The 23,577-nt window shown below is 43.4% G+C and overlaps 1 protein-coding gene across 2 annotated transcripts in view; it reads right to left on the bottom strand.

Annotated features, from left to right (window-relative positions):
* NEXN (nexilin F-actin binding protein) overlaps positions 1-22,191 on the bottom strand; it is a 37,278-nt gene extending 15,087 nt beyond the window's left edge. For both annotated transcript variants that reach the window (XM_075832115.1, XM_075832114.1), the window contains exons 1-4: positions 22,021-22,191; positions 8,375-8,457; positions 4,355-4,436; positions 453-601 (exon numbers count right to left, since the gene is read on the bottom strand). In XM_075832115.1, the coding sequence (XP_075688230.1) occupies positions 453-601; positions 4,355-4,436; positions 8,375-8,401 (258 nt within the window). In that variant the 5' untranslated portion in view covers positions 8,402-8,457; positions 22,021-22,191. The remainder of the gene's footprint in view (positions 1-452; positions 602-4,354; positions 4,437-8,374; positions 8,458-22,020) is intronic.
* Positions 22,192-23,577: the final 1,386 nt, after the last annotated feature.

Genomic DNA, 23,577 nt, shown 5'->3' with positions numbered 1-23,577 from the left:
AAAACATTTAATCAATGTTGAAAACATGAAATATGTAAACCTAAAATCTGAAATGTAAAGTTAGTAGACTTAATCTAACACCAATTAAAAAACGGAAAAATGAATCTCAAGATCCTATAAACACCGCTCCCCACTTTGTAGTCTTCAAAACATTCGCAGGAGCTGGGGGCAGGGTTACCCTATTGTGGGGTCTTTATACTATCACCTTTTTGTTTTTTAGACACACTGCAATATTAGTTTACTAGAGAAGAAGCTGGACCGGGCCAGGTGCAAAGCCTGCTCCATGTTCATTTAATTCAAAATGGCGGCACACATTGCACATTCATGATTAGCTCAAATTATACTGGTGTGGATATTTAAAGAAAGAGAAGTTAAAACTGAATATCAAAATATTAGGTGGCTGGGTATAAGAGATTGTCACCAGGACTTCCACCAGAGTATAGCACACTTACTTGTTCGGCTTTCTTGGCCAATTCACGCTGAATTTTCCTCTTCTCCTTCAAGTCCTGCTCAAGCCTCCGATTCCTCTCCTCTTCCATCCTCTTTCTCTCTTCATCTTGCCTTTGTTTTTCCATTTCTGCAAACTTTCCCTTCACTGTTCCTGCAATACCAAGTAGATTTATGCATAATTAGGATCTATTACCCACAGGGGCAGGCATAACATGTGCAACCTGGGAAGCAACAAAGTTCAGATGGCCCACTGTTATCTAAAAGGGACATTTATGGTATATTCACGGGATATGTCATAAATGTCTGATAGATGCGGGACCAATTGGTTCCCACGTTCTGAAGATAGGTGTGGGTCCCAGAGTTGGGACCTTCATCTATCACACATTTATGACACATCCTGTGGCTATACCATAACATCCGAGTTAACACCAAGGTAACAGTGGGCCATCTGGGCCTGTGATATGCCATTCATGTCTAAGATGAGAATATCCCTTTAAGAACAACAACAAAAAATAATACTCCCTACCGTCAATTAGATTACATGTAAAGATGGCCATATACTTTTAAGAGGTGTTGGCCAACAGATATTCCTCCCGACCCACACACATGCACGCTCAGTTCGGTTCAGCCGAGTATGGATGAGTTCGCAATGGGGAGAAGGGAATAAGCCGCTGCAAGGCATCTTGCTTGAGAACAAAGCATTGCCATGTTCAAATTCAACATGCCCGATCCTTTTACCCCAACATTTGCTCAACGAACATCACCTGAGCATCTAATACATATTAGATCAGGGGTCTCAAGCACGCGGCCCGCGGGCCGCATGCGGCCCCTGGGGCTGTCATCTGCGGCCCGCGGGACACAGAGCCGCTGGTATCGGCTCTGCTCCGAGACTCTGGAATTCCCTGACATCGCTGTCCACATATGAACAGCGATGTCTGGGGCTTCCCCAGAGCCGGAGTCCCGAGCAGAGCGCTGGTGTCGGCTCTGCTCCGGGACTCTGTGGAATTCCCTGACATCGCTGCCCATATATGGACAGTGTGTCAGGGTCTTGCCCAGAGCGCTGGTGTCGGCTCTGCTCCTGGACTCTGTGGAATTCCCTGACATCGCTGTCCACATATGAACAGCGATGTCTGGGGCTTCCCCAGAGCCGGAATCCCGAGCAGAGCGCTGGTGTCGGCTCTGCTCCGGGACTCTGTGGAATTCCCTGACATCGCTGCCCATATATGGACAGTGTGTCAGGGTCTTCCCCAGAGCGGAGTCCCGGGCAGAGCGCTATTATCGGCTCTGCTCCGGGACTCTGGGGAAGCCTCTGACATCGCTGTCCATACATCGACAATGATGTCAGGGGCTTCCCCAGAGCAGGAGTCCCAGTGATGTCAGGAGCACAGCTGGAGTCCCAGGAAGAGCCTACTAGCCTCTGGGCAAGCCCCTGACATCACTGGGGCAGCCTCTACAGAGGGCACTAGGGCAGCCTCTACAGAGGGCACTGTGGCAGCCTCTACAGAGGGGACTGGGGCAGCCTCTACAGAGGGCACTGGGGCAGCCTCTACAGAGGGCACTGGGGGCAGCCTCTACAGAGGGCACTGGGGCAGCCTCTACAGAGGGCACTGTGGCAGCCTCTACAGAGGGCACTGTGGCAGCCTCTACAGAGAGCACTGTGGCAGCCTCTACAGAGGGCACTGTGGCAGCCTCTACAGAGGGCACTGTGGCAGCCTCTACAGAGGGCACTGTGGCAGCCTCTACAGAGGGCACTGTGGCGTTATCTACAAGTGGGTGTGTGACAGTATCTGAAGAGGACACTGGCATTATCTAGGGGTGTGTTGCATTATCTACAGCGGGCGCTGTGGCCTTATCTACAGAGGGCGCTGTGGCCTTATCTACAGCGGGCGCTGTGGCCTTATCTACAGCGGGCGCTGTGGCCTTATCTACAGCGGGCGCTGTGGCCTTATCTACAGCGGGCGCTGTGGCCTTATCTACAGCGGGCGCTGTGGCCTTATCTACAGCGGGCGCTGTGGCCTTATCTACAGCGGGCGCTGTGGCCTTATCTACAGCGGGCGCTGTGGCCTTATCTACAGAGGGCGCTGTGGCCTTATCTACAGAGGGCGCTGTGGCCTTATCTAGGGGTGTGTTGCATTATCCACAGAGGGCACTGCGGCAGCATCCACAGAGGGCACTGCGGCAGCATCCACAGAGGGCACTGCGGCAGCATCCACAGAGGGCACTGCGGCACTATCTAAAAAGGGGCTGCCCAATTTTGACATGTGTGCTAACTGAGCCGCCGGACTGCATTTAGCGACACTTAAACTGGAAAGCTGGATTGTTGAAATAAGCACGTGGAGAAATATCTCAAATTTTAAACCTAGCGCTATTATTATAGTAATGTAGTATTATTATTCTAGTAATATAGTGTTATAGTAGTTCAAATAACTAATTGATTAACAATAATTTTGTATTGTATCAAATTTGAAAGTAATGCGGCCCGTCAACTTCCCATTTTTTCTATATGCGGCCCACTTACCCGGCCGAGTTTGAGACCCCTGTATTAGATGGTTGGCTGGTGATGCCAAAATCAGTAGATTTGGCCGACATTATAGCCTTAATGGGCTAAACTCCCAGTGACCGATGTTATAGTCTTAATTGGTGTGAAAGTGATTAAAATATGTCTATTGATTCCATTTTAATAAGTATGGCTATGAGACTTCCATTATGCATGGAGTCTCCATCTTGTATCTTAAAGAATCCATTTAATGAATAAGAAGTCATCTGTTGCTTTAAGTCAAGTATATTAATGCTATTACTCAGCTATGTGTCTCCTTGGTTCTTATCTAAAGTCTGTTGCAAGAGATGCGTTGTGACCTCGAAGCTATGAAAACCCTTTCATTGCGAATGAAGGGGAGTGAGATAAGAGTTCACTCTGGCCTGGAGGAAAATGGATACTTTTAGTAAGAAAGAACAGGGCAATAGATAGTATTTTACTCTTGCCTAAGACATGGTGCAGGTGTTAAGCCTGTCATACGCATCTAATGAAAAAATATAATATTACATTTGAAATGTATTGTATGTCTGTGATTGGCTCAATATGAAATATTCTCATTGTATGCTATTGGAGTTATTGTCACATTGCCTCTGATTGGTTAATCTCAAGCCTACACCCCTTTTGAAAGATATTATTGTAATTGTTTTTGGCAATATACCTCAGAGGAGTATTTTTGAGCATACAAGTAGTCTCTGTGTCTCTTACTTCTCTCCAATATATAATAACCTATGATCTGGATAAGTTTCCTGGGTGGGTATCGGTTGAAATACCCGTCTAAAATTTCAGTCTAATATATTTTGGGCCATGATTGCGTCAACAAGGGGCTATACTCTGATTCCACTTGTAATCATGTCTCACAATTTCTGGTGGATTGGCACACTGGAAAGGGACTTTCTGGGAAACCATGTATGAGGTGGTCTATAGCCAGCAACCCGCTGTCATCAAATAAGCAAGTGAAACAAAAGGGCCCATATACTGCTCTTGCACATGAGCCCTCAGTTGTCGGTGTCCCCCCGTGATTACCCACATACCTAGTAACTATCCAAACTTACTCTTACAGTATTGAATGAACGGCTATTTAAAGCTATCTATTGATGTAACGATTGGAATGATTTTATGATAGATAACATTATCGTAGTTCATGCTTTAAAACTGTTTATATTGTGAGAAATATTTTTTTATTTTGTCAGTTCCTATCGAGCATTCCAAATTAACAAAAATCTGAATGCTTGTATACTTGGACTTAGAACGCATGTACAATTTCAATGAGGGACCACTAGGGGGCGCTCAAGTTATGCATTTAGCTCTTGCAAAAAGTGAAGAGAGAAAAAAGTCAAATATGTATTGGGATAGTATTACCAGACTTACCAGTGAGCTTTGGGACATATCCTTTTTCCACCTGTTTTGGTTTATCTTCTTCTTCATCGTCAGAAGCTAGTAACTCTTTTATCTGGTAAAACAGAATAGAAAATGAATTATTAGGGAATATTTATAATATATAGACGTATCCCAGTTCCATGGACAAGACATAAGTAGATGAACCCGTTCCCCTGTCTTAAATAAAAGGATGTCTTAAAAAGAGACCACGAGAAAAAACTTTAAAATAGGGACACTCATTTAGGAATGTCGCTTATATATAAAATTTTCTGGTTAGTGTCTTGTATATTTATACTGTGGCCCAAAAAGCATTGTTAGGCTGGGTTCACACGAGCACATTAACGTCCGTAATGGACGTACGTATTTCGGCCGGAAGTCCCGGACCGAACACACTGCAGGGAGCCGGGCTCCTGGCATCATAGTTATGTACGATGCTAGGAGTCCCTGCCTCTCTGCAGGACAACTGTCCTGTACTGTAATCATGTTTTCAGTACGGGACAGTTGTCCTGCAGAGAGGCAGGGACTCCTAGCGTCGTACATAACTACGATGCTAGGAGCCCGGCTCCCTGCACTGAGTTCGGTCCGGGACTTCCGGCCGAAATACGTCCGTCCATTACGGACGTTAATGTGCTCGTGTGAACCCAGCCTATAAGGGTATGTTCACACGCACTAATTACAGACGTAATTCGGGCGTTTTTGCCCCGAATTACGTCCGAAAATAGCGCCTCAATAGCGTTGACAAACATCTGCCCATTGAAAGCAATGGGCAGACGTTTGTCTGTTCACACGAGGCGTATATTTACGCGCCGCTGTCAAATGATGGCGCGTAAATAGACGCCCGCGTCAAAGAAGTGACCTGTCACTTCTTTGGCCGTAATTGGAGCCGTTATTCATTGACTCCAATGAATAGCAGCGCCAATTACGTCCGTAATGGACGCGGCGTTCAAGCGCCTGCACATGCCGTTACGGCTGAAATTACGGGGATGTTTTCAGGCGGAAACATCCCCGTAATTTCAGCCGTTACGGACGCTGTCGCGTGAACATACCCTAAGGCTAACATTGGGGGCAGTAAATCCGCAGCGGGGCAGACAACCTCTTGCTTCCTTTTGTTCCAGATCCTCTCTCTATTATATTGTTCTTTCCTCCGCTGTTTCTCGTCCGTGCTTCTTCTCTGGCTCCGATCCTCTCTGGCTTTCTGCATGGCTTCAAACTTATTCATTACATCTCCCTTGCCAAGTTTGGGGACGTAGGTTTTTTGGACAGGTTTAGATGTAGAAAGCAGAATCTTGAAGATGAGAAAAACAGGAAAGGAGCATGACAGATATCAGAGGAAGAATAATAGACAGAAAAAAAAAGAGCAAAGACAGAAAGTGATCCGCATTTTCCAGAACTGAATTTTAGGCATGTTTTTGTTATTATATCTTTAAAACTTTTTAAAGGAACAGTAAACTAAAAGTCTATGTTATCTACATTTACTGCTAGCGGCTACAGCATTACAGACTTCTCCCGTTCACTGTAAAGGTCTTCTTACACGGCCTGTCCTGGGCCGTGTAAACGAGTGCCAATCAAGGAGACAGCTCGTTGATCTGCGCTCGTTTACTCCTTTCAAAAGGAGATCTGTATGGGGACGAGCTCATTACTACGATCGCTCTGAACGATCGTTTGCCCGATAATTGGCCGGTGTAATAGGGCCTTTGGGCTAGGTTCACATCTTGTTTTGTGCGCACGTTTGTGGTATACGACGACGCATACGTTTTTAAAGTTACAAAACCGTATGCATTTGTAACATACGCTTAAGTTTTTTTGTAGTATACGTCGTATACGTTTTTGTAGGTTTGTGTTCGTTCTTCTAAATAAACTTATATTTTTTGTACTTGAGCTAAATCAAACTTTGTAAAGTCAAGATATAAAAGGATGAAGCAGGGAGTGGCTGCAGTGTTTTCTGGCGCCAATACTGAGGGGCTTGGCAGGGGGAGGCATTGTTTTATCTTATTCGATCATATACCTTTTACGTATGCAAACGTAGGGTTTAAGTTTGCATACGTCATCCATACGTCGCCATTGACTTCAATGCAAATAAAAACGTATACGTGTTGTATACGGCTTGGAAAAGTACTGAAAAGCATAGTAGATTACGCTTTTCAGGACATGGAAAAAAAAGGATAGAACGTGAGCACACAAAACTAATGCACAATCTACACTATTAGGGCTTCTGTCCTGACCATAGAAGTCAATGTACGCGCTGTGGTGCACGTCTTGGCACTGGTTTTTTAATGTTAAAACGTGCACATCAGAACTTACTCTAATACTGTGAACCGCTGCTACAAGTGTGTGGGGAAGCAGTGCCAGCATTAGCGCCGTGGGCCCTTTCAAACAGGCATGGGGTGCTGGCAGTCTGACTAAGTCAGATCCTACCGATAGGCCATCAATTTCTTAAAACTGGAAAACCCCTTTAGCTTTGTCACTTATATGATCAGTAATCCAAAATGCCACATTTCCCCATTATTGAGGTTATGATTCTTTAAAACACCAAATGAGCAAACTATTTGGGAAGGAAGCTATTGATATCGGTACAAGTTGTCAAAGAGAATTCCACGTATTAGGCCTCATTCGAACTGTCATATTGCAGCCGCATTTTAGTGTACTAAGTCCCAGCCCGACCACAGGTCTAATGTCCCGAACTAGCAGCATTATAGGACTTTACACATTACGGCCGTCTGAATGAGGCCGTAGTAGCCAAAAACAACTAATATGGAAGTGGATCCCATAAAAAAACATTGGCCGCTGCCACAGAGGAAAAAAACCCAATATCTCTAATTAAAAAAAATAAAACACATTACAAATTATCTTTAGCTAACATTCTCTCTTCTCCTTTACTCACATCACCTTTTTTAAAAGTTTTGTCTGGAATTGCTATTTAAATCACTTAAAAATAAAAACGTAGCCGTACTGAGGACTCGTCTTGCTCTATTTACTGTGTGTTATGTTTTCTTCTATGTCATCCAGTTCTGACTTCGTCTTTCCTTTACAGCTGGTTTCAGGAAGTAACTACAAAATAGCAGCCAATTTTACAGCTGTCATTCAGTCACAGGGTCACCCAGGCTTCATATAAATGCATAGCCCCTGTTCTGTCCTATCACTGTGAAATCTACTGAATTCAATGCAGGGCCAGGCTACGGCACCCTGTGAGTAAAATGGCAGGGACATCAAGTAAGGCATTAGACATAGTGACATCTGCACATGATGATTCATAGCAATAACTGGAGATGTACCTTGGGGTATATTTGCACACAGCAAATTTGTTTCAGAAACTCTGCAACAAATTTGCCGCCTTTACTGCGGTAGTGTGCCACGCTACTTGAGAATCGTGTGGTAAAAGCACACAGGCCAAAGCCACATTACAAAACTGGCAATTTGTGGTTTTACCACATGGTTTTGGGCCACATGGCACACTACTGAAGCATGGCCGCTGCATGTACAGGCACTATAATAACTTGTACTAGCCACAATTAAACTACCAAAGAAACTATTTGGGTTTTGAGGCCCATTTAGTTCCTGTTAATGATGAACAACTGGTATTATAAACCCTAAGGATATATTCACACGGTGCAGTTAAATCGCAGTTTATTACAGCAAAATTGTTGAAAAAAATGCTGCAGGTTTCTGGTAACTAACCACAATTTGGCCACATTATGTAAATATAGCTTAATACAACTTTGCAAATGTATTGAGAACTTTAAAGGAACACTGAACAAAACTGACACCAAGGGTTACACCTAGCGAAAGACATGGCAGGGGGAGGTGCATGACACAGGGTTTCCCATTTGGGTGTTTGCTCCGCCCCCTCAGGACCTGCACGGGACATAACACAGTGGATCCAATTAGCTGGAGTTTTCCTAAAAGTAGCTCTTCAGAAAGTCATATTAATGGCTCCTTGACTTTATCAATTTATCCCATGAATACACAAATACGTATCATGTGCTACCACACAGATGTCTTTAATGTACCTACCTCAGTCTTTTGGGCCACGTCATTCATGATTATTTTCCCTTCCCTGGCGTTCCCCCGTAAATCAGATTTCTTTACTCTTCAACCTAAAGTGGGGAAAATACTGTAAAGTTATTGGATCCAAACACATTAGATAACCTAGAACGTGGAGCCGTGAAATCAATAAGCAGGACGGTCAATATGTAATGGATGACAGGAAGGAGAGACAGGATAATGGGGCAAATTTACTAAAAGTGTCCTAAACATAGAACAAAACAAGAGCAGACCGGCAGAAACTGTGCCAAATTTATCACAGTGGCGCACGCTTTGTGATAAATTTGATGCATCTTGCTAGACTGTTTGTTTCCCTGACGCCACCTCTTGGCTGCCGTACTTTACGCCAATATTTTGTGCCAAAAATGAATAAATCTGGTGCATTTCCCGATACCTTCTAGACCCTTTTCAGAATTGTTTAGTAAAGCGTAAAACAAATTATTAATTTAGTATTTGATAGAGATTGGTGGATTCTGTACTTTGAGAAGGGGTTTTCCGAGATGTCAATTTTTTTTGTTAGGGGATGGAAATGAAATATATAAACTAAAAAAGCAATACTTACCTATCCTTGCCCCCGGTGATCCAGCGCTGAGGTTCCGGCGGCACTCCAAGTGGAAATAAAAGTTTGAAAAAAATATATCTCGGAAAACCCCTTTAAGGTCATTCATCGTGGATGAGATGCCTAGGAATTAAACAACTCCTACCCTGCAAGCTCCACGGCAAAATTTGGGCGGACCGTATATTAGAAAGCTACACCCCTACCAGAATTGCTTCTTGAAATATTTCCAATCCACAAAAACGTTTTCTACAAATGCAAATGAATTAAAAGTAATTGCAAAAGTACATGCAGTGCCGCTTATGACCAGCAGGTGCACAGATCTGTTTTTTTATTGCTTTACATTACACTGATCAGAAATATCATTATTAACTATATGTTTAATTGCAGACATGAAGTATTTATATTGAATATAGAAGAATCATTTTTATAGAATAGCAGAAGGAAGGGAACGGCTGATGGAAATTCATGGAGTGTCTGGTATTTGACATTACATTATTCCCTTTGAAGTTCTGCACTTGGCTCCTGATTGTAAGTTGGAAGAATGGTAATGAAGAAATAGGATTGAAAATAGTAATGGAGTAACGGAGTGGAAAAAGTACTGAAGATACAGCAGAGAATTTATGCCCTGGGTCACCAAACGGGCCCGACACATTGTAAAGACCTCACAAATTACTAGCAACGGCTGACACTTTCTGAAAAACGTAAACATTTTTTACGTGTTTTTGAATTTCATTTCTGAAAGCGTCTTACTTGCCAATAGCAACAAACAAGAAATGTGTATTAAATCACATTTTTGTAAGGAAAACCAAGAATACTCAGAGGTTAGAGATCTATAAGGCACCATGCACACGACCGTGTAAATCATCCGTAAATGCGGACCGTAATTACGGTCCGCAATTAAGGACCTATTCATTTCTATTGACCATGGACACCTTCCCGTATATTTACGGGAAGGTGTCTGGGCTGTAGAAGTGTACCGCAAAAGATAGGACATGTCCGTTCTTTTGCTTTTTACGGGCCGTGCTCCCATACTTTGCGGGCAACCATCAACGTCCAGCCGTGCCCGCAATCACGTCCAGTGTAAGTGTAAGGCCTCATGCACACAACCGTACTTTTTTGTCCGTGTGCTATCTGTAGCTCTGCAGATAGCACACTGACCCATCAATTTGTATGGCCCCATGCACACGACCATGATGTTCGCGGATCCGTGTGGGGGCCGCGAATCCCAGCCGCAAAAACTCAGGACAAATAATTTTACAGGCCGGATATGCGACTTGACAAACTGGTGACATCAAATTTTTTTTTTGTGGATCTGTGATCACGGATGACACACGGACGCACAACAGAAGGTTTTTTGCAGACAAATGGACCGCAACGGATCCGTGGTTTTGCGGTGCGCAAAACCACTATGGTCTTGTGCATTAGGCCTAACTTCTAGCTTGTGATCTCAGCATTCAGTAAAGTTTCATTGTTTGCATTCTCTTTCCCAGAATCGGTTTGTATCTTTACATACAGGTCTAGTTGAGGTTTGTTCACAAATACAGTAGATTGAGTTGTGGTCTAATCCAGGAGAGGACTGAGACTTCTCTGGGCCCAAGAACTGGGATTAGTGATTTTACCACTCCCAGCATGGTGACCCGACTCTCCGATCCGTGAAAGGTTAGATCATGTCTTATCTTTCCACGGATCATGGACGGGACTCGGGCGGCACACGCGGTCATGTGCATTAGGGCTAAAGCTGGTCATAGACAAAGATTTTACAGGGTGCCATGGGGTTTACACAATGATTTTCTTCAAGGAAATTGTATATTAGGAAATATTGAATCCTTGCATTGACTCACCTGTACTATTATAAAGTCAATGATGCAGCCAGAACATTGACCACTAATCAATGGCGTAGCTACAGGGGTCGCAGCGGTCGCCCATTGCCATACAGCATGCTTGTTAAAAATTAATTTTCTGTGCCGTGAAGCCGGCACTTCCTGGTTATGGTCACATGGTACACTTAGTGTACCATGTGACCGTGTTGTCACGTGACACGTCTTCCAGCCAGTGCAGTGGAAGAGCCGGTGCGGAGGATTCCAGGTGAGCTACAGAGTCTGTAATGTAATATATTGTGTTGTATTGTGCGGTTTGCGGTGGAGACTGGGGGCCAGTTAAATTACAGCCCCCCCTCCTCTCTCCACCGCAAACTGAACAATACAACACAATACATTACACACTGTGGGTCGCATCCCCCTGGGGATTCTTGTGAAGACCTCCGGGGGGTCGCGAGTCACTCACCGAGGTCCCGATTCCATTCAATGCTGGAGCAAGGAGCTGACGTCTCCTTGATCCAGCATTCACTGTGCCCTGAGCGGCTCGACGCAGGTTGGCGGGATGTAGCGACATCATCGCGCCTGCCTGCGAAGAGTCACTCATAGCACACACCAGAGGAGGCGAAGGAACTGGGATAGGTAAGTAATTATGCTATTTTTCTATTATGCATATATGGGGGATTATACTGTATGAGGGCTGATATTGCGGAGGCGGGCATTATACTGTATGGGGGGCTGATATTGCGGGGGCGGGCATTATACTGCATGGGGGCTCATATGGGGGAATTATACTGTATGACAGGGCTGATATGGGGGGGCATTATACTGCATGGGGGCTGATATGGGGGAATTATACTGTATGGGGGGCATTATACTGTATGGGAAGCTCATATGGGGGGCATTATACTGTATTGGGAGCTGATATGGGGGCATTACACTGTATGGGGAACTCATATGGGGGGCATTATACTGTATGGGAGCTGATCTAGAGGGACATTATACTGTATGGGGGGCATTATACGGTATGGGGAGCTGATATGGAGGGGCATTATACTGTATGGGGAGCCGATATGGAGGGGCATTATATTGTATGGGAATCTCATATGGGGGGCATTGTACTGTATGGGGAGCTGATATAGGGGGCATTTTCCTGTATGGGGAGCTGATATGGGGACATTATACTGTATGGGGAGCGGATATGGGGGCATTATACTGTATGGGGAGCTGATATGGGGGGCATTATACTGTATTGGGGCTGATATGTGGGGTATAATACTGTGGGGGCTGATATGGGGAGCATTATATGGTATGGGGCTGTTATGGGGGGCATTATACGTTATGGGGCATTATACTGTGTGTGGGCATTATACTATGGGGGCTGTTTGGCAAGGCGTCTGTGCAGGGGTCTGATGATGGTGGTGTTGGGGCGGGGTAGGGGGGCCCAAGCTGAATTCTTGCACCTGGGCCCATGAGCCTTTAGCTACGCCCCTGCCACTAAGGACTGAGAACATTTTTGAAGAATAATGTGTTTCAACCAGCAGATTTCCATTGTATCATAGATATAACCATTATCACTTAGGCTTCGTTACATAGTTTCATAGTTTGTACGGTTGAAAAAAGACACGTCCATCAAGTTCAACCAAGGGATGGGAAAGGGGAAGTAAAAAATTTCTACACATAGGAGCTAATATTTTTTTGTTCTAGGAAATTATCTAAGCCTTTTTTAACACCATCTACTGTCCCTGCTGTGACGGCTCCTGCGGTGACTATTCAATAGATTCACAGAACTGGAGCCCAGAACTGAACTGCATATTCTAGATGAGGCCTCACTAATGCTTTGTAAAGTGGCAATATTACATCCCTGTCCCGCGAGTCCGTGCCTCTTTTAATACACGACAATATCTTGCTGGCCTTTGAAGCAGCTGATTGAAACTGCATGCTGTTATTTAGTTTATGATCTACAAGTGCACCCAGATCCTTCTCAACAAGGACATATGATGCCTGCAGGTTGTTGGTACCCAGATGCATAACTTTACATTTATCTACATTAAACTTCATTTGCCAAGTGGATGCCCAAACACTAAGGGTATGTTCACACGGCCACGCCAAATACGTCTGAAATTATGGAGCTGTTTTCAGACGAAAACAGCTCCTGAATTTCAGACGTTTTGACAAGTGCACTCGTTTTTCGTGGCGTCCATTACGGACGTAATTAGAGCTATTTTTCAATGGAGTCAATGAAAAACGGCTCCAATTACGTCCCAAGAAGTGACATGCACTTCTTTGAGGCGGGCATCTTTTTACGCGCCGTCTTTTGACAGCGGCGCGTAAAAATACACCTCGTCTGCACAGAATACCGTAAGAGCCATTGAATTCAATGGGCAGATGTTTGCAGACGGTTTGGAGCTGTTTTTTCGGTCGTAAATCAAGGCGTAAAACGCCTGAATTACGTCCGTAAATAGGGCGTGTGAACATACCCTAAGTGTATCCAAATCAGCTTGCAATTTACGAACGTCTTCCATAGACTGAACATTACTACATATCTTGGGGTCATCGGCAATAATAGAAATAGTGCTATTAATCCCATCCTCTATATCATTAATAAATAAGTTGAATAATAGTGGTCCCAGCACTGAACCCTGGGGTACACCACTTATTACCGGGGACCATTCAGAGTAGGAATCATTGACCACAACTCTCTGGATACGTCTTTGAGCCAATTCTCAATCCAATTAAAAACTATACTTTCTAAACCTATAGTCCTTAATTTACCCATTAGGCGTCTATGAGGGACAGTGTCAAATGCCTTTGCAAAGTCCAAAAACACTAAATCCACACCAGCCCCTCTGTCTAGACTTCTCCTCACCTCTCATATAAACACTATATCCACAGCGGCCCCTCTGTCTAGGCTTCTCCTCACCTCTCATATAATCACTATATCCACAGCAGCCCCTCTGTCTAGGCTTCTCCTCACCTCTCATATAATCACTATATCCCCAGCGGCCCCTCTGTCTAGGCTTTTGCTCACCTCTTCATAAAAACAGATCAGGTTAGCTTGACAACTTCTGTCCTTAGTAAAACCGTGCTGGCTGTCCCTTATAATACTATTTATTGTCACATAATTCTGTATATAGTCCCTCAATAGCCCCTCAAACATTTTCCCCATGATGGATGTTAAGCTTACTGGTCTATAATTACCCGGGGAAGACCTATAGCCCTGCGCTGTGTGTATGTGGCTGCACATAGTGATCTAGCTATATCGTTATCTGCAGTGTAAATGAATGGAGAGAAGTGCATGACGCTGATTGGTCACTGATTGGTCAGCGTCATACACTTCTCTCCACAACGCCCACTTGGTCATATAGTAAAACACACCCAGTTGTTCATTAAGAAACTCATTAGCATAAAGCTAATATAGGTCATAACTCCATAAAAAATGATCGCTTTTCTAAATAAAAAACACTGCTGTAATCTGCATTACAGCGCTGATCACATCCTGTACAAGATAGGCCACTTATAATGTGGTGACAGAGACTCTTTAACTGTTTTTGCCCTCCCAGCCTGTGTTTGTTTTTTACAGTATATGTAAAATATAACTATATTGTGATCACTGTTACCGAGGTTTTCACGAACATTGACATTCCCAACAAGCTCTGCATTATTAGAAATGACCAGATCCAACAGAGCTTCACCTCTAGTCGGGTCTTCCACAAACTGGCCCATAAAATTATCCTGCAACAGGAAATGTCTCCCCTTTGCAGTTGAAGCCGAACCATGACACCAATTAATATCCCGGTAATTAAAATCTCCCATTATCACTACTGTACCCGCCTCTTCAACCTCAGGATTGGTGGGGTCCCGGCAGTCGGAGGGGCAGACACTGCATATTTATGATCAGAATGAATGTATAAAAAGAATCCATGCAGTTCGTGTGCATTGCGGCTGATCTATTTTCTCATGTGATAACGGATTAAATGCAACAACCATTAGATTTCAATCAAAGCAAATTTCTATTGCTCTGAACCAATTATTTTACCGACATAAGAATATGAAGTTAGTGGTGTTTTTTTTTGGTTGTATCGTTAACAATTATTGTTACATGTATGATCACCTTTAACATGAGACCCTCAGCTGATTGGCTGGGAAGCAGAAGTTAGGGCACGGGGCCCATCAGCTTGCAGATCTACAGGCACTACCCATTGTTGGGGCCAGTCATTCTACCTTTAGGGCAAGATCACACACACAGTTATTAAGCAGTTTTTAGCTCAGTCTTTTTAATCAAACATAGGAGTGGACGCAAAAGAAAAAAGAGACGCATCTGACTTTTCTATATACCTTTTCTTCTTTTTGGATCCACTACTGTGTTTGGTTTAAAAAAAACAACAAAAAAACAGCCAAAAACTGCATGTGTGATCCTGGCCTTAAGAGTATATTCACACACGGCAGATTTTGGTTCAGAATTTCTGCCAATGTTCCATTCATATGGATGGGGCTGGCAGAAATTCATGCACATGCTCCATAAACAACCCAATTCATATGTATGGAATAGATTTGTAGTCACAGGAATTTCTGCAACAAATCTGCCACGTGTGAACATATCCTAATACCGTCCATAGGAGCTCCCCCTCCGCCATGATCCCAGCTCATTTTTTACTACTCATTACATAGAAATAATAAGTTGGTATAGAAATCATGAGAGGATTATTAGGGATGAATCTGTGAAATTTCCCAACCGACTTAATTCAGATGTGGAACATTATCATAAACGTCGACTTATGTTAAGTTTTCTTGTCTTCCTTAATATAAACAGCTTCCAGTAGAATCCAGAAGTAGGACGTTTACCGCCATTCAGAATAGTCATCAGCTGCAAATCCCGAATTCCTGCGTTATCTCATGTAGTCTCTGCTACAGCCGCCCACACCAGATTCCTGTCCTCTGTGAACCTAATCACTTGGAAATTGTTTAGGCACTTGCCATTGCTATTATCTGTCTTGTGAACTATTTTTAAAGCAGTTTAATAATACTGATGTAGCAGAGCTAAATGTGTCGTGTAACTCTTTCAGGCTGCATTGTTGCAACTCAAAGGGTAACTAAACTTTTTAAAAACAGGGTATGTTCACACGACCGTAAACACCCGAAAAACGGCCGAAAAATCGGAAGCAGAACGCCTCCAAATATCTGCCTATTGATTTCAATGGTAACAACTGCGTTCTGTTCCGACGGGCCGCGACTCGCCAAAGAGTGAAATCTACGCCCATAGCAAACTGGCGTAGTATAGTTGTTAAATTCCTCCCATTAACTTTTGACAGGCTGTCCCCTTAATATTGGTTGTTTGCTTTGAACAATCTCTTTTTTAATAGGATAGTCCCCTGATAAGTGGATCGCTGGGTGTCCCGCTGCTGGGACCTCCAGGGATCAGCTGCCAACATAGGGGAAAAAAAGTATTACACAAATTCTACTGAAATCAATGGGCTGTCCATTTAATGTATGGACATGCTGGGTAATATATTAACGTTTACTCTGTCTAATATATAAGTGGGCCCTGATAGGGTTTTTGAAATTAGGTTTTCTAAACCAGACATCTCCTTTGTGAGTGAACATCCTATTTATGGAGTCTGTTAGTTCATATTTGAGAACTTTAATTCCCAATGATTTAGAAATCGGTGGTCTGTTTGCAGCTGTTGATGTTCCCCAAAAGCAAATCCTATGAACAAGTACAAGTTGTGAGAGTAGGACTGTCCATGTGACTAAATCTTTATATCTAGCATGAGTAGTCATGATCTTAAAAGGGTTGTTCAGTCATAAGAAATTGATGACCTATTCTCAGGATAGACCATCAATATCTGATCGGTGGGGGTCCCACTACTGGCACCCCCGCCGATCAGCTGTTTTGAAGGGGCCGCAACACTAGTACGAGCGCCGCTTCCTCTTCATTCCTTAACTGCTTGTACTGTGTATCGCCAACACACTTGTAGCGGCGGTTCACAGTATTACAGCCTCCTCCCTTTCACCTGAATACGAGAAGGCTGTAATACTGTGAACCGCCGCTACAAGTGTGTCAGCGATTTACAGTACGAGTAGATAAGCAATGAAGGGAAAGCAGCTGATTGGTGGGGGTGTGGAGAGTCGGACCCCCACTCATCAGATGTTCATGGCCTGTCCAGAACATAGGCCACCAATTTCTTATGACTGGAAAACCCCTTTAATTTGACAGTGTGAATTCGGTACAGAGGTAGAACACTACACACCAAACACAACTGACTATGTTATTATATTGTATGTAAAGGGCACTTGCAAAACATAAACCTCCCAAGCACAAAAGATCCACTGGCCACGACCATAATACGTTCTGTTATACTCTATACATGGAACACTACAACCCCAAACATGACCCGATAACTGGACATGACTATAATACAAATATGTTATACGCTATACGTAAAACACTACACCTAATATGAACTGACAACTGTAGATAATCATAATATATTCTACTATACTCTATACATAGAACACTACAACTCCCAACATGACAACCACTGGACACAGAGGCGCACCCAGAAATATGACCTGAGGGCAGGGGGCAGAAGCCACACCACAGAAAGCCAAATACTAATGTTCTGTGTAAGGCCCCATGCACATGACCGTGCCTGTAATCACGGTCCGTGATTACGGGCACAGACGGCCGTGTACAGCCGCCCGCATTTGCGGGCCATTCTCCCATATAAAGTATGGAGCACGGTCCATAAAAAACAAAAAATGAATGCGTCCGTATTTACGGTCCGTAATTACGGACAAATTCTACAGTCGTGTGCAGAGGACCAAACCGAAACACACTGATGGCATTGATCTGAAATTATTGTTGCTGGTGTCAGTATGTCCTGGCAGGGAGGGCGGCTTAATGTGATAACAGAATTACCGGTCGACTCCAATAAGATTGACACAACAGTAATCCACATCAATGTCACACTGTCAAACTTGCCATGTCCGTGTCAGGGACAAACAGGATTTTTAAAGGGGTCTTTTGGAGCAAAGAAAGGAAAAACAAAACATATAGTGCAGCGCCCAGATAAATAGTTCCCAGATTTGCTGCACAATGCCCAAACAAACAGTGCTGCACAGTGCCCAGAAAAATGGGACATTTCTATAATGCTGCAGCACCCATATAACTAGTGTCACTGACACACACCAAATAGATAAAAATATGCCGTGAGTGGCAAACTTGATGCCGGCAAACCCAGGCGGAGTTCTGAGGAGTTGGTCCACACTTGTCTACTACTGTCTAGCAAGCAAAGGGGGCAGATAGAAGAGAGTAACACATGACTGCAGGATCAGACTACACACAGGGTTTGTTCATAGTCTGTAACCATGGAGATACATAGGTCTGCATAAGAGTTGTATACACAAAACGTAGGATGTTTTTAATCAAGAAGTTGCTTTTTTTATTATTTTAGATACAATAGCACCAGGTGAAGCTCCCCCTTTCCTCTCTACACTTCTGCAATAAGTGAAACTTATCTAAATGCGGAATACTTTCATTTTCCTAGTGAGCAACGTCCTCCAGTAACTACTGGATAAAGATATTAAAGTCTTTGTATTAGAATAATAAGTATACGACTAAATAATAGGCAAACTTCAGCCACGTTGCATTCATGTACTGCTCCAACTTCAGTAAAAATAATAAGTATTCAGATCCTGTAATTGGCACAGAACATAAGGTATTTGCTGCCAAAGGGAGCGTGTAACATATCCACCACTCGGGATGCAGATAAATATAGATTTATTTTCAGAATATGAAGATATCGTTTCCTGAATTCTCTTTTCTTTTTTTTTTAATTACTAGATGTGTCATTATTGGAAGTCTGTACAAGTGGCTCCAAATGTGTAGAAGAGTCTGGAAACAAACAGAAGTCGTCGGGAGGGGAACAGGGGTCTCAGCTGTGTGAGGCTGAAAATAGCCAAACTGTACATTTTAGATCAGCACAGGCAGCAGTCTCTCAGACAGGGCGCTGGGCCAGGACTAGAGGCAGCCGGGGCCTCCTCTCATGGGACAGCAGAGAAAAAGCCCAATTAAATTATGAACATGGTGCAGCAGATCTACAGGAAGTATTCTGGTGAATGCATAAAATTTACAACCAGCATTAAATAATACACAAAGAACAAACACACATAGAATATCTAGTTGTATGAATAGTCATGGCCACGTGAGGACAGAGGTCACTAGAGGTCGTGAAGCTTGTGCCGCTACGTGTCGTCACGTTCCATTGGAAATCACTGCATTGCATTAAAGGCCATGGACATTACATTCAGAATTCCTCTAGAACTAGATCAGCTCCGATATTGAGATATAGGTTAGGGCTAATTGCAAAAATTCTGGCTATGACAGACCTAAAGGTCGCTTAGGCTCTGTTTACATCTGCACATTGTGAATTCCGTTTTCTTGTTCCGTCGTAGGAGCAGAAAAACTGAATTCAGGCTGTGACGGATCTGTCACACGACGGACACCTTTGACTTATAATGGGATCCTTCGGGTTCCATCACGGTGTCCATAGTTTTGCTGGAAAAAAAGCGATGCATGCTGCACTATTTTACCCGTAAAATGTGATGGAATCTGCAACGCAGATGTAAACATAGCCTTATTTATTTCTATATAGTGCCAACATATTTCACAGCACTGTATAGAAGTTATCTTTCACTGGGCTCACAATCTAAAATTCCCTTAGTGTAGTTTATTTTTTTGGAGTATTGAAAGAAACTGGATTATACAGAGGAATCCCATGCAAACACGGGGAGAACATACAAAATCCATGTAGATGTTACTCATGGTCGGATTCAAGCCCTGGGCCCCAGTGCTACAAGGTAACAATACTAACAACTGAGCCACCGTGCTTGCAACTTTTATTCCTATCGGGTGCAATTGAAGTCACAACCGTCATTTTACTACGATGTACGTGACTTAGAATACCAACGCTAAAATGCAGCTGCATTACAATAGTCTGAATGAGGCCTTATGCCGAGAAAACAAAATTACCAGATGTTCTGTATTCAGTGTAGAGTGGCAGGAATTCTTACCAATCCGTGTGACCATTATGGCGGAGCATGCTTCAACTCAAGGTGCGGCAGGAACAAGTTTTAAGTTCAGTATGTTCAATATCCAAGATAACAAAAATACAACAATTTTGTAAAAACAGACGAGCACGTTCATCTTTGGAGAACGTAAAAGAAGATATTACAAAATTTCTTAGATAACAATCACCTACTTTTTTTAACCACTCTAGCAGTGGGAGCCCTCCAATAATATATATGGAGGGATCTGGGACCTTTAAAACTCCCAATCAATGCTCTACGAGAGGCACCTATACCTCCAAGCCAAAGACAATAAGATCGGAAGGTTTGAAGCTCATCGGATCTCTGTATCCCCCAGCAGTAGACGTTGAGACGTTCAAGGCCTATAGACACTAAAGTGATAGCAGATCCTTGGAGGGATCCACCAAGAAAACTCCAATATCCATGGCAAGCTTAGGAGGTTGTAATGGAGCCACATGTTAAACGGTGTCCCTTGCTCACATGTAGACTGCAGGTGATGGTTCATTTTACTGCACCAGTATTGGGAGGGGGACATGACGGGAGCAGCAGCTGTCACCTGTTCTAAGGGCTCATCCTATGCCCGGTGACATTACACATACTCTGCAGTAACCGACTCTGTCCAGCCTTGCTCTTGGCAAATTATAGATATTAAAGCGTGGAATCCTATATTCAGAAAATGTACATTGTGTAGTATGAGCTGTTTTGACGTGAACAGCTGTCAGCATCATTTATATATGCATGTGAATATCATGACCCTCCTTAGTAATATACGGACTTCCAGTTCACCACCATACAATCTTCAGTAGCTTCCCACGAAGGGAAAAATAATTAAAGTTGTGTTTTCTTAGAAGTTTGTTGTACTGACATGCAACAAATAATGAAAGTTTTAACCACAGACCCAACTCTTCAGTAATAGAATCCAGAATAAAAAATGATAAGCAGTCTGATATATTTTTTTTAGCACAGAATGGTTTTACAATTTTTGGAAGACCAGGGCCCTATGACAATGCTCTCCCTCCAGGTGGCACCCTCAGTTAGCTTCAACCCTCCCCTCTCCCTTCTTATGGCATATCCCTCTGACAGCCAGGGCTAGTTTATGAGGAAATGGGGCCCTTAACCACTGTCAAACTAGCCCCTCTGTTTCTCCTCATAATCTCAACATAATACCGCTATATAGTGCCAAGCGCACACAAATAATATTCAACATCCAAAAACTACTCCTTTAGAGCCCACATGATACTGCCAAATAATTCCCACATAATACTGTAATTCAATTCCCAAGTACTACCGCCATACACCACTAAATAATACTGACTGTTTTCACTTTTCTTCTGGGGTTCCCGCCTCTGGGACCCCCTAGAAAACATTGTACTGTACTGACAACCACCCTCATTGGTTTCATATCCTGGACAATGACCCGTAACTTTCCCCCTGCAGCAGAACAGCAGCTACGATTCTTGCTCTCAGGCGCTGGGACTCCAATCACCCAAGTGGCGATTTCTGGGTCTGGAATCTATGCTTGGGGGGATGGGAAGCTCCACACTGGGCCTCATGGCAGGGATTGCGGCCTGCCTCTATGATAGGTGTGCCACTGATCATAATTATGCCAATCACTGGAATATACCTTCAAAGTCAAATGTTTGTGCCCCCAATAATTTACACCTCAGCCACTATTGAGCCCAGTGGCAAGACACTAGTGTCTGTCTCCTCGCAGTATATGTTATACATAGGGCAGGGCAGAGGGATTCAGTTTGCCATAGTGTCAAGAAGAGCGGTGCTCAGCCAGGCCGGTGCCGTGCCTCACAATGCCAAGGGCACAACTAATGATGTTAATTGTTTCCACTATCAGAGCTAAATACAGAATCAGACAAGAGAAGGCGCTGCGAGATCTACGGAAACTTTTCAAACTTTTTATAAGGTCACAGCCCAACAAGTAAAGAGACGACACATCAAGAATGATTCTCATTATTAATAATTTCCAACGCATAATCCTCACTTGTGGACAACTGTCCGCTCTCCATAAAAACCAGGTACCCTTGTTGGCGAGGCACGCTTTGACATTTAGTGTAACCAAAGAGTCCTAAGTGCCCCTATTTGCTTCGACTTGTAGTCCTACAGCTTCCCGTCTCATGTTCAGGCATACGAAGACTTACCTTGCTCCAGTTAAAGGACTCAGTGCCCTGTTCAGGGAAATCAGTATTCCTGGCTGAGCGGTCCTCTTGCTGTGCCAGGCCGGGTCCCCTGTGATGTCTGGCCCCCAGGCTGTGTTGTAGAGTAGATGCACACTATACTCTAGTCCAGTCTGAGCTGTTCTGCTCCTCTCCTCAGACTGGATGCAGTTTGGCTGCAGTTACTCCCAGCCTGTGAGTTTCCATAAAAGTCCTGCTCGTCAGGTCATCTACCACATTCCAGACAATCCAAAAGCAGCTCTCAGCTGTTCAGCACTCAAATGTTCCCAGTGCGACCCCCTGCACGAGAAACCACACTTCATTCTTAAGCTATGAATGAGAATAGGAAAAGAGGTTCGGCATGGAAGGGGTTTATTCTTAAAACTTTTTTTTTTTGCAGGGACTGTTATCAGTATCTGTAGTACTATTACCACAGAGGTGCGGCATCTCTTATTGCTTTTGTGTTTTCACCCTTGAAAAGTGAAGCTTCACCTCTGAGTCACTTTGCAGACAATATACATATTGCTTAACTGGCAATTCCACAAGATGATGTTAGGAATCACTTCTTTTTTGTTGTGGTCTACTATGGAAATCCCATAATTTCACCTCATTTCTAGATCTTACAAATTACAAGTAGTCCCCCCCCTCCTGTGGATTGTTTTGGATTCCTCATTCAGAGAAAGCCTCATGTGCGTGACGCCATATTCTCCCCTTATACATCTGTAATATAGTATGTGATGGGACACCCCACATTTATTTTTCCCATACAAATTCATGAGAAAATACCAGTGTGCCTAGGCATGAAGTCGAAGGGTACAGTATGGGTCCATAGATTTCTATGAGCGTTGCATTATGGATCTGTATAGCTGTGTGCATGCCTAAACTGTGGGGTCTTGCGGCTAGCATTGCATTATGGGATTGTTATTTAAGCATTTTCCCACAAAACAGTTCAGATATGGAGAATACTTTTACTTTCGGGGGAAAATTAGGCAACTCTAAAAATGGCAATTCCAAAATACATGTAGATCACTGCAGATTTTGTATTGGCCTTTAGACTCATTCAGGAAGCCATTCTAAGGGACTATTCACACGGTGCGATCAAATAGCAGTTTACTGCCACGATCACCGTGAAATTACAGCAAAATACAGGTTTTTTTTCCCCCAAAACGACAGCATTTTGTCTCAAATTTGTGGTAAATGCAGCAATAGCCTGCGTTTAAATAGACCATAGTAGTAATAGGTATAAATTAGGCAAGTGCTTTTTCAGTGCAATTTTTAAATATATTTGTAGAGGAATCTCACAGTTTTTTTATTCTGGTACGATTCATGTCATCTGGCACATTCGACGTTCCCATCTGGGCTTGAATGATAAAAATATTACAGATGGAAACCACGGATGTTTTTATGCGCCGCGCAGAATAGTGTTGCTTGATAACCGCAGGAGTCGGCAGCGTAACCAGCGCTTTATACATTTATGTGAAGAATTTCCAGTATTTGTAAAAAATAATTTACCGATTTGTTTACAATGTTTTTTTTATTCAA

Source organism: Rhinoderma darwinii, chromosome 7 (genome assembly GCF_050947455.1).
Source record: "Rhinoderma darwinii isolate aRhiDar2 chromosome 7, aRhiDar2.hap1, whole genome shotgun sequence".
NCBI classification, from domain to species: Eukaryota; Metazoa; Chordata; class Amphibia; order Anura; family Rhinodermatidae; genus Rhinoderma; species Rhinoderma darwinii.
Note: the sequence above shows the minus strand (reverse complement) of the source record. Positions and strands in the feature narration are given on the sequence as shown.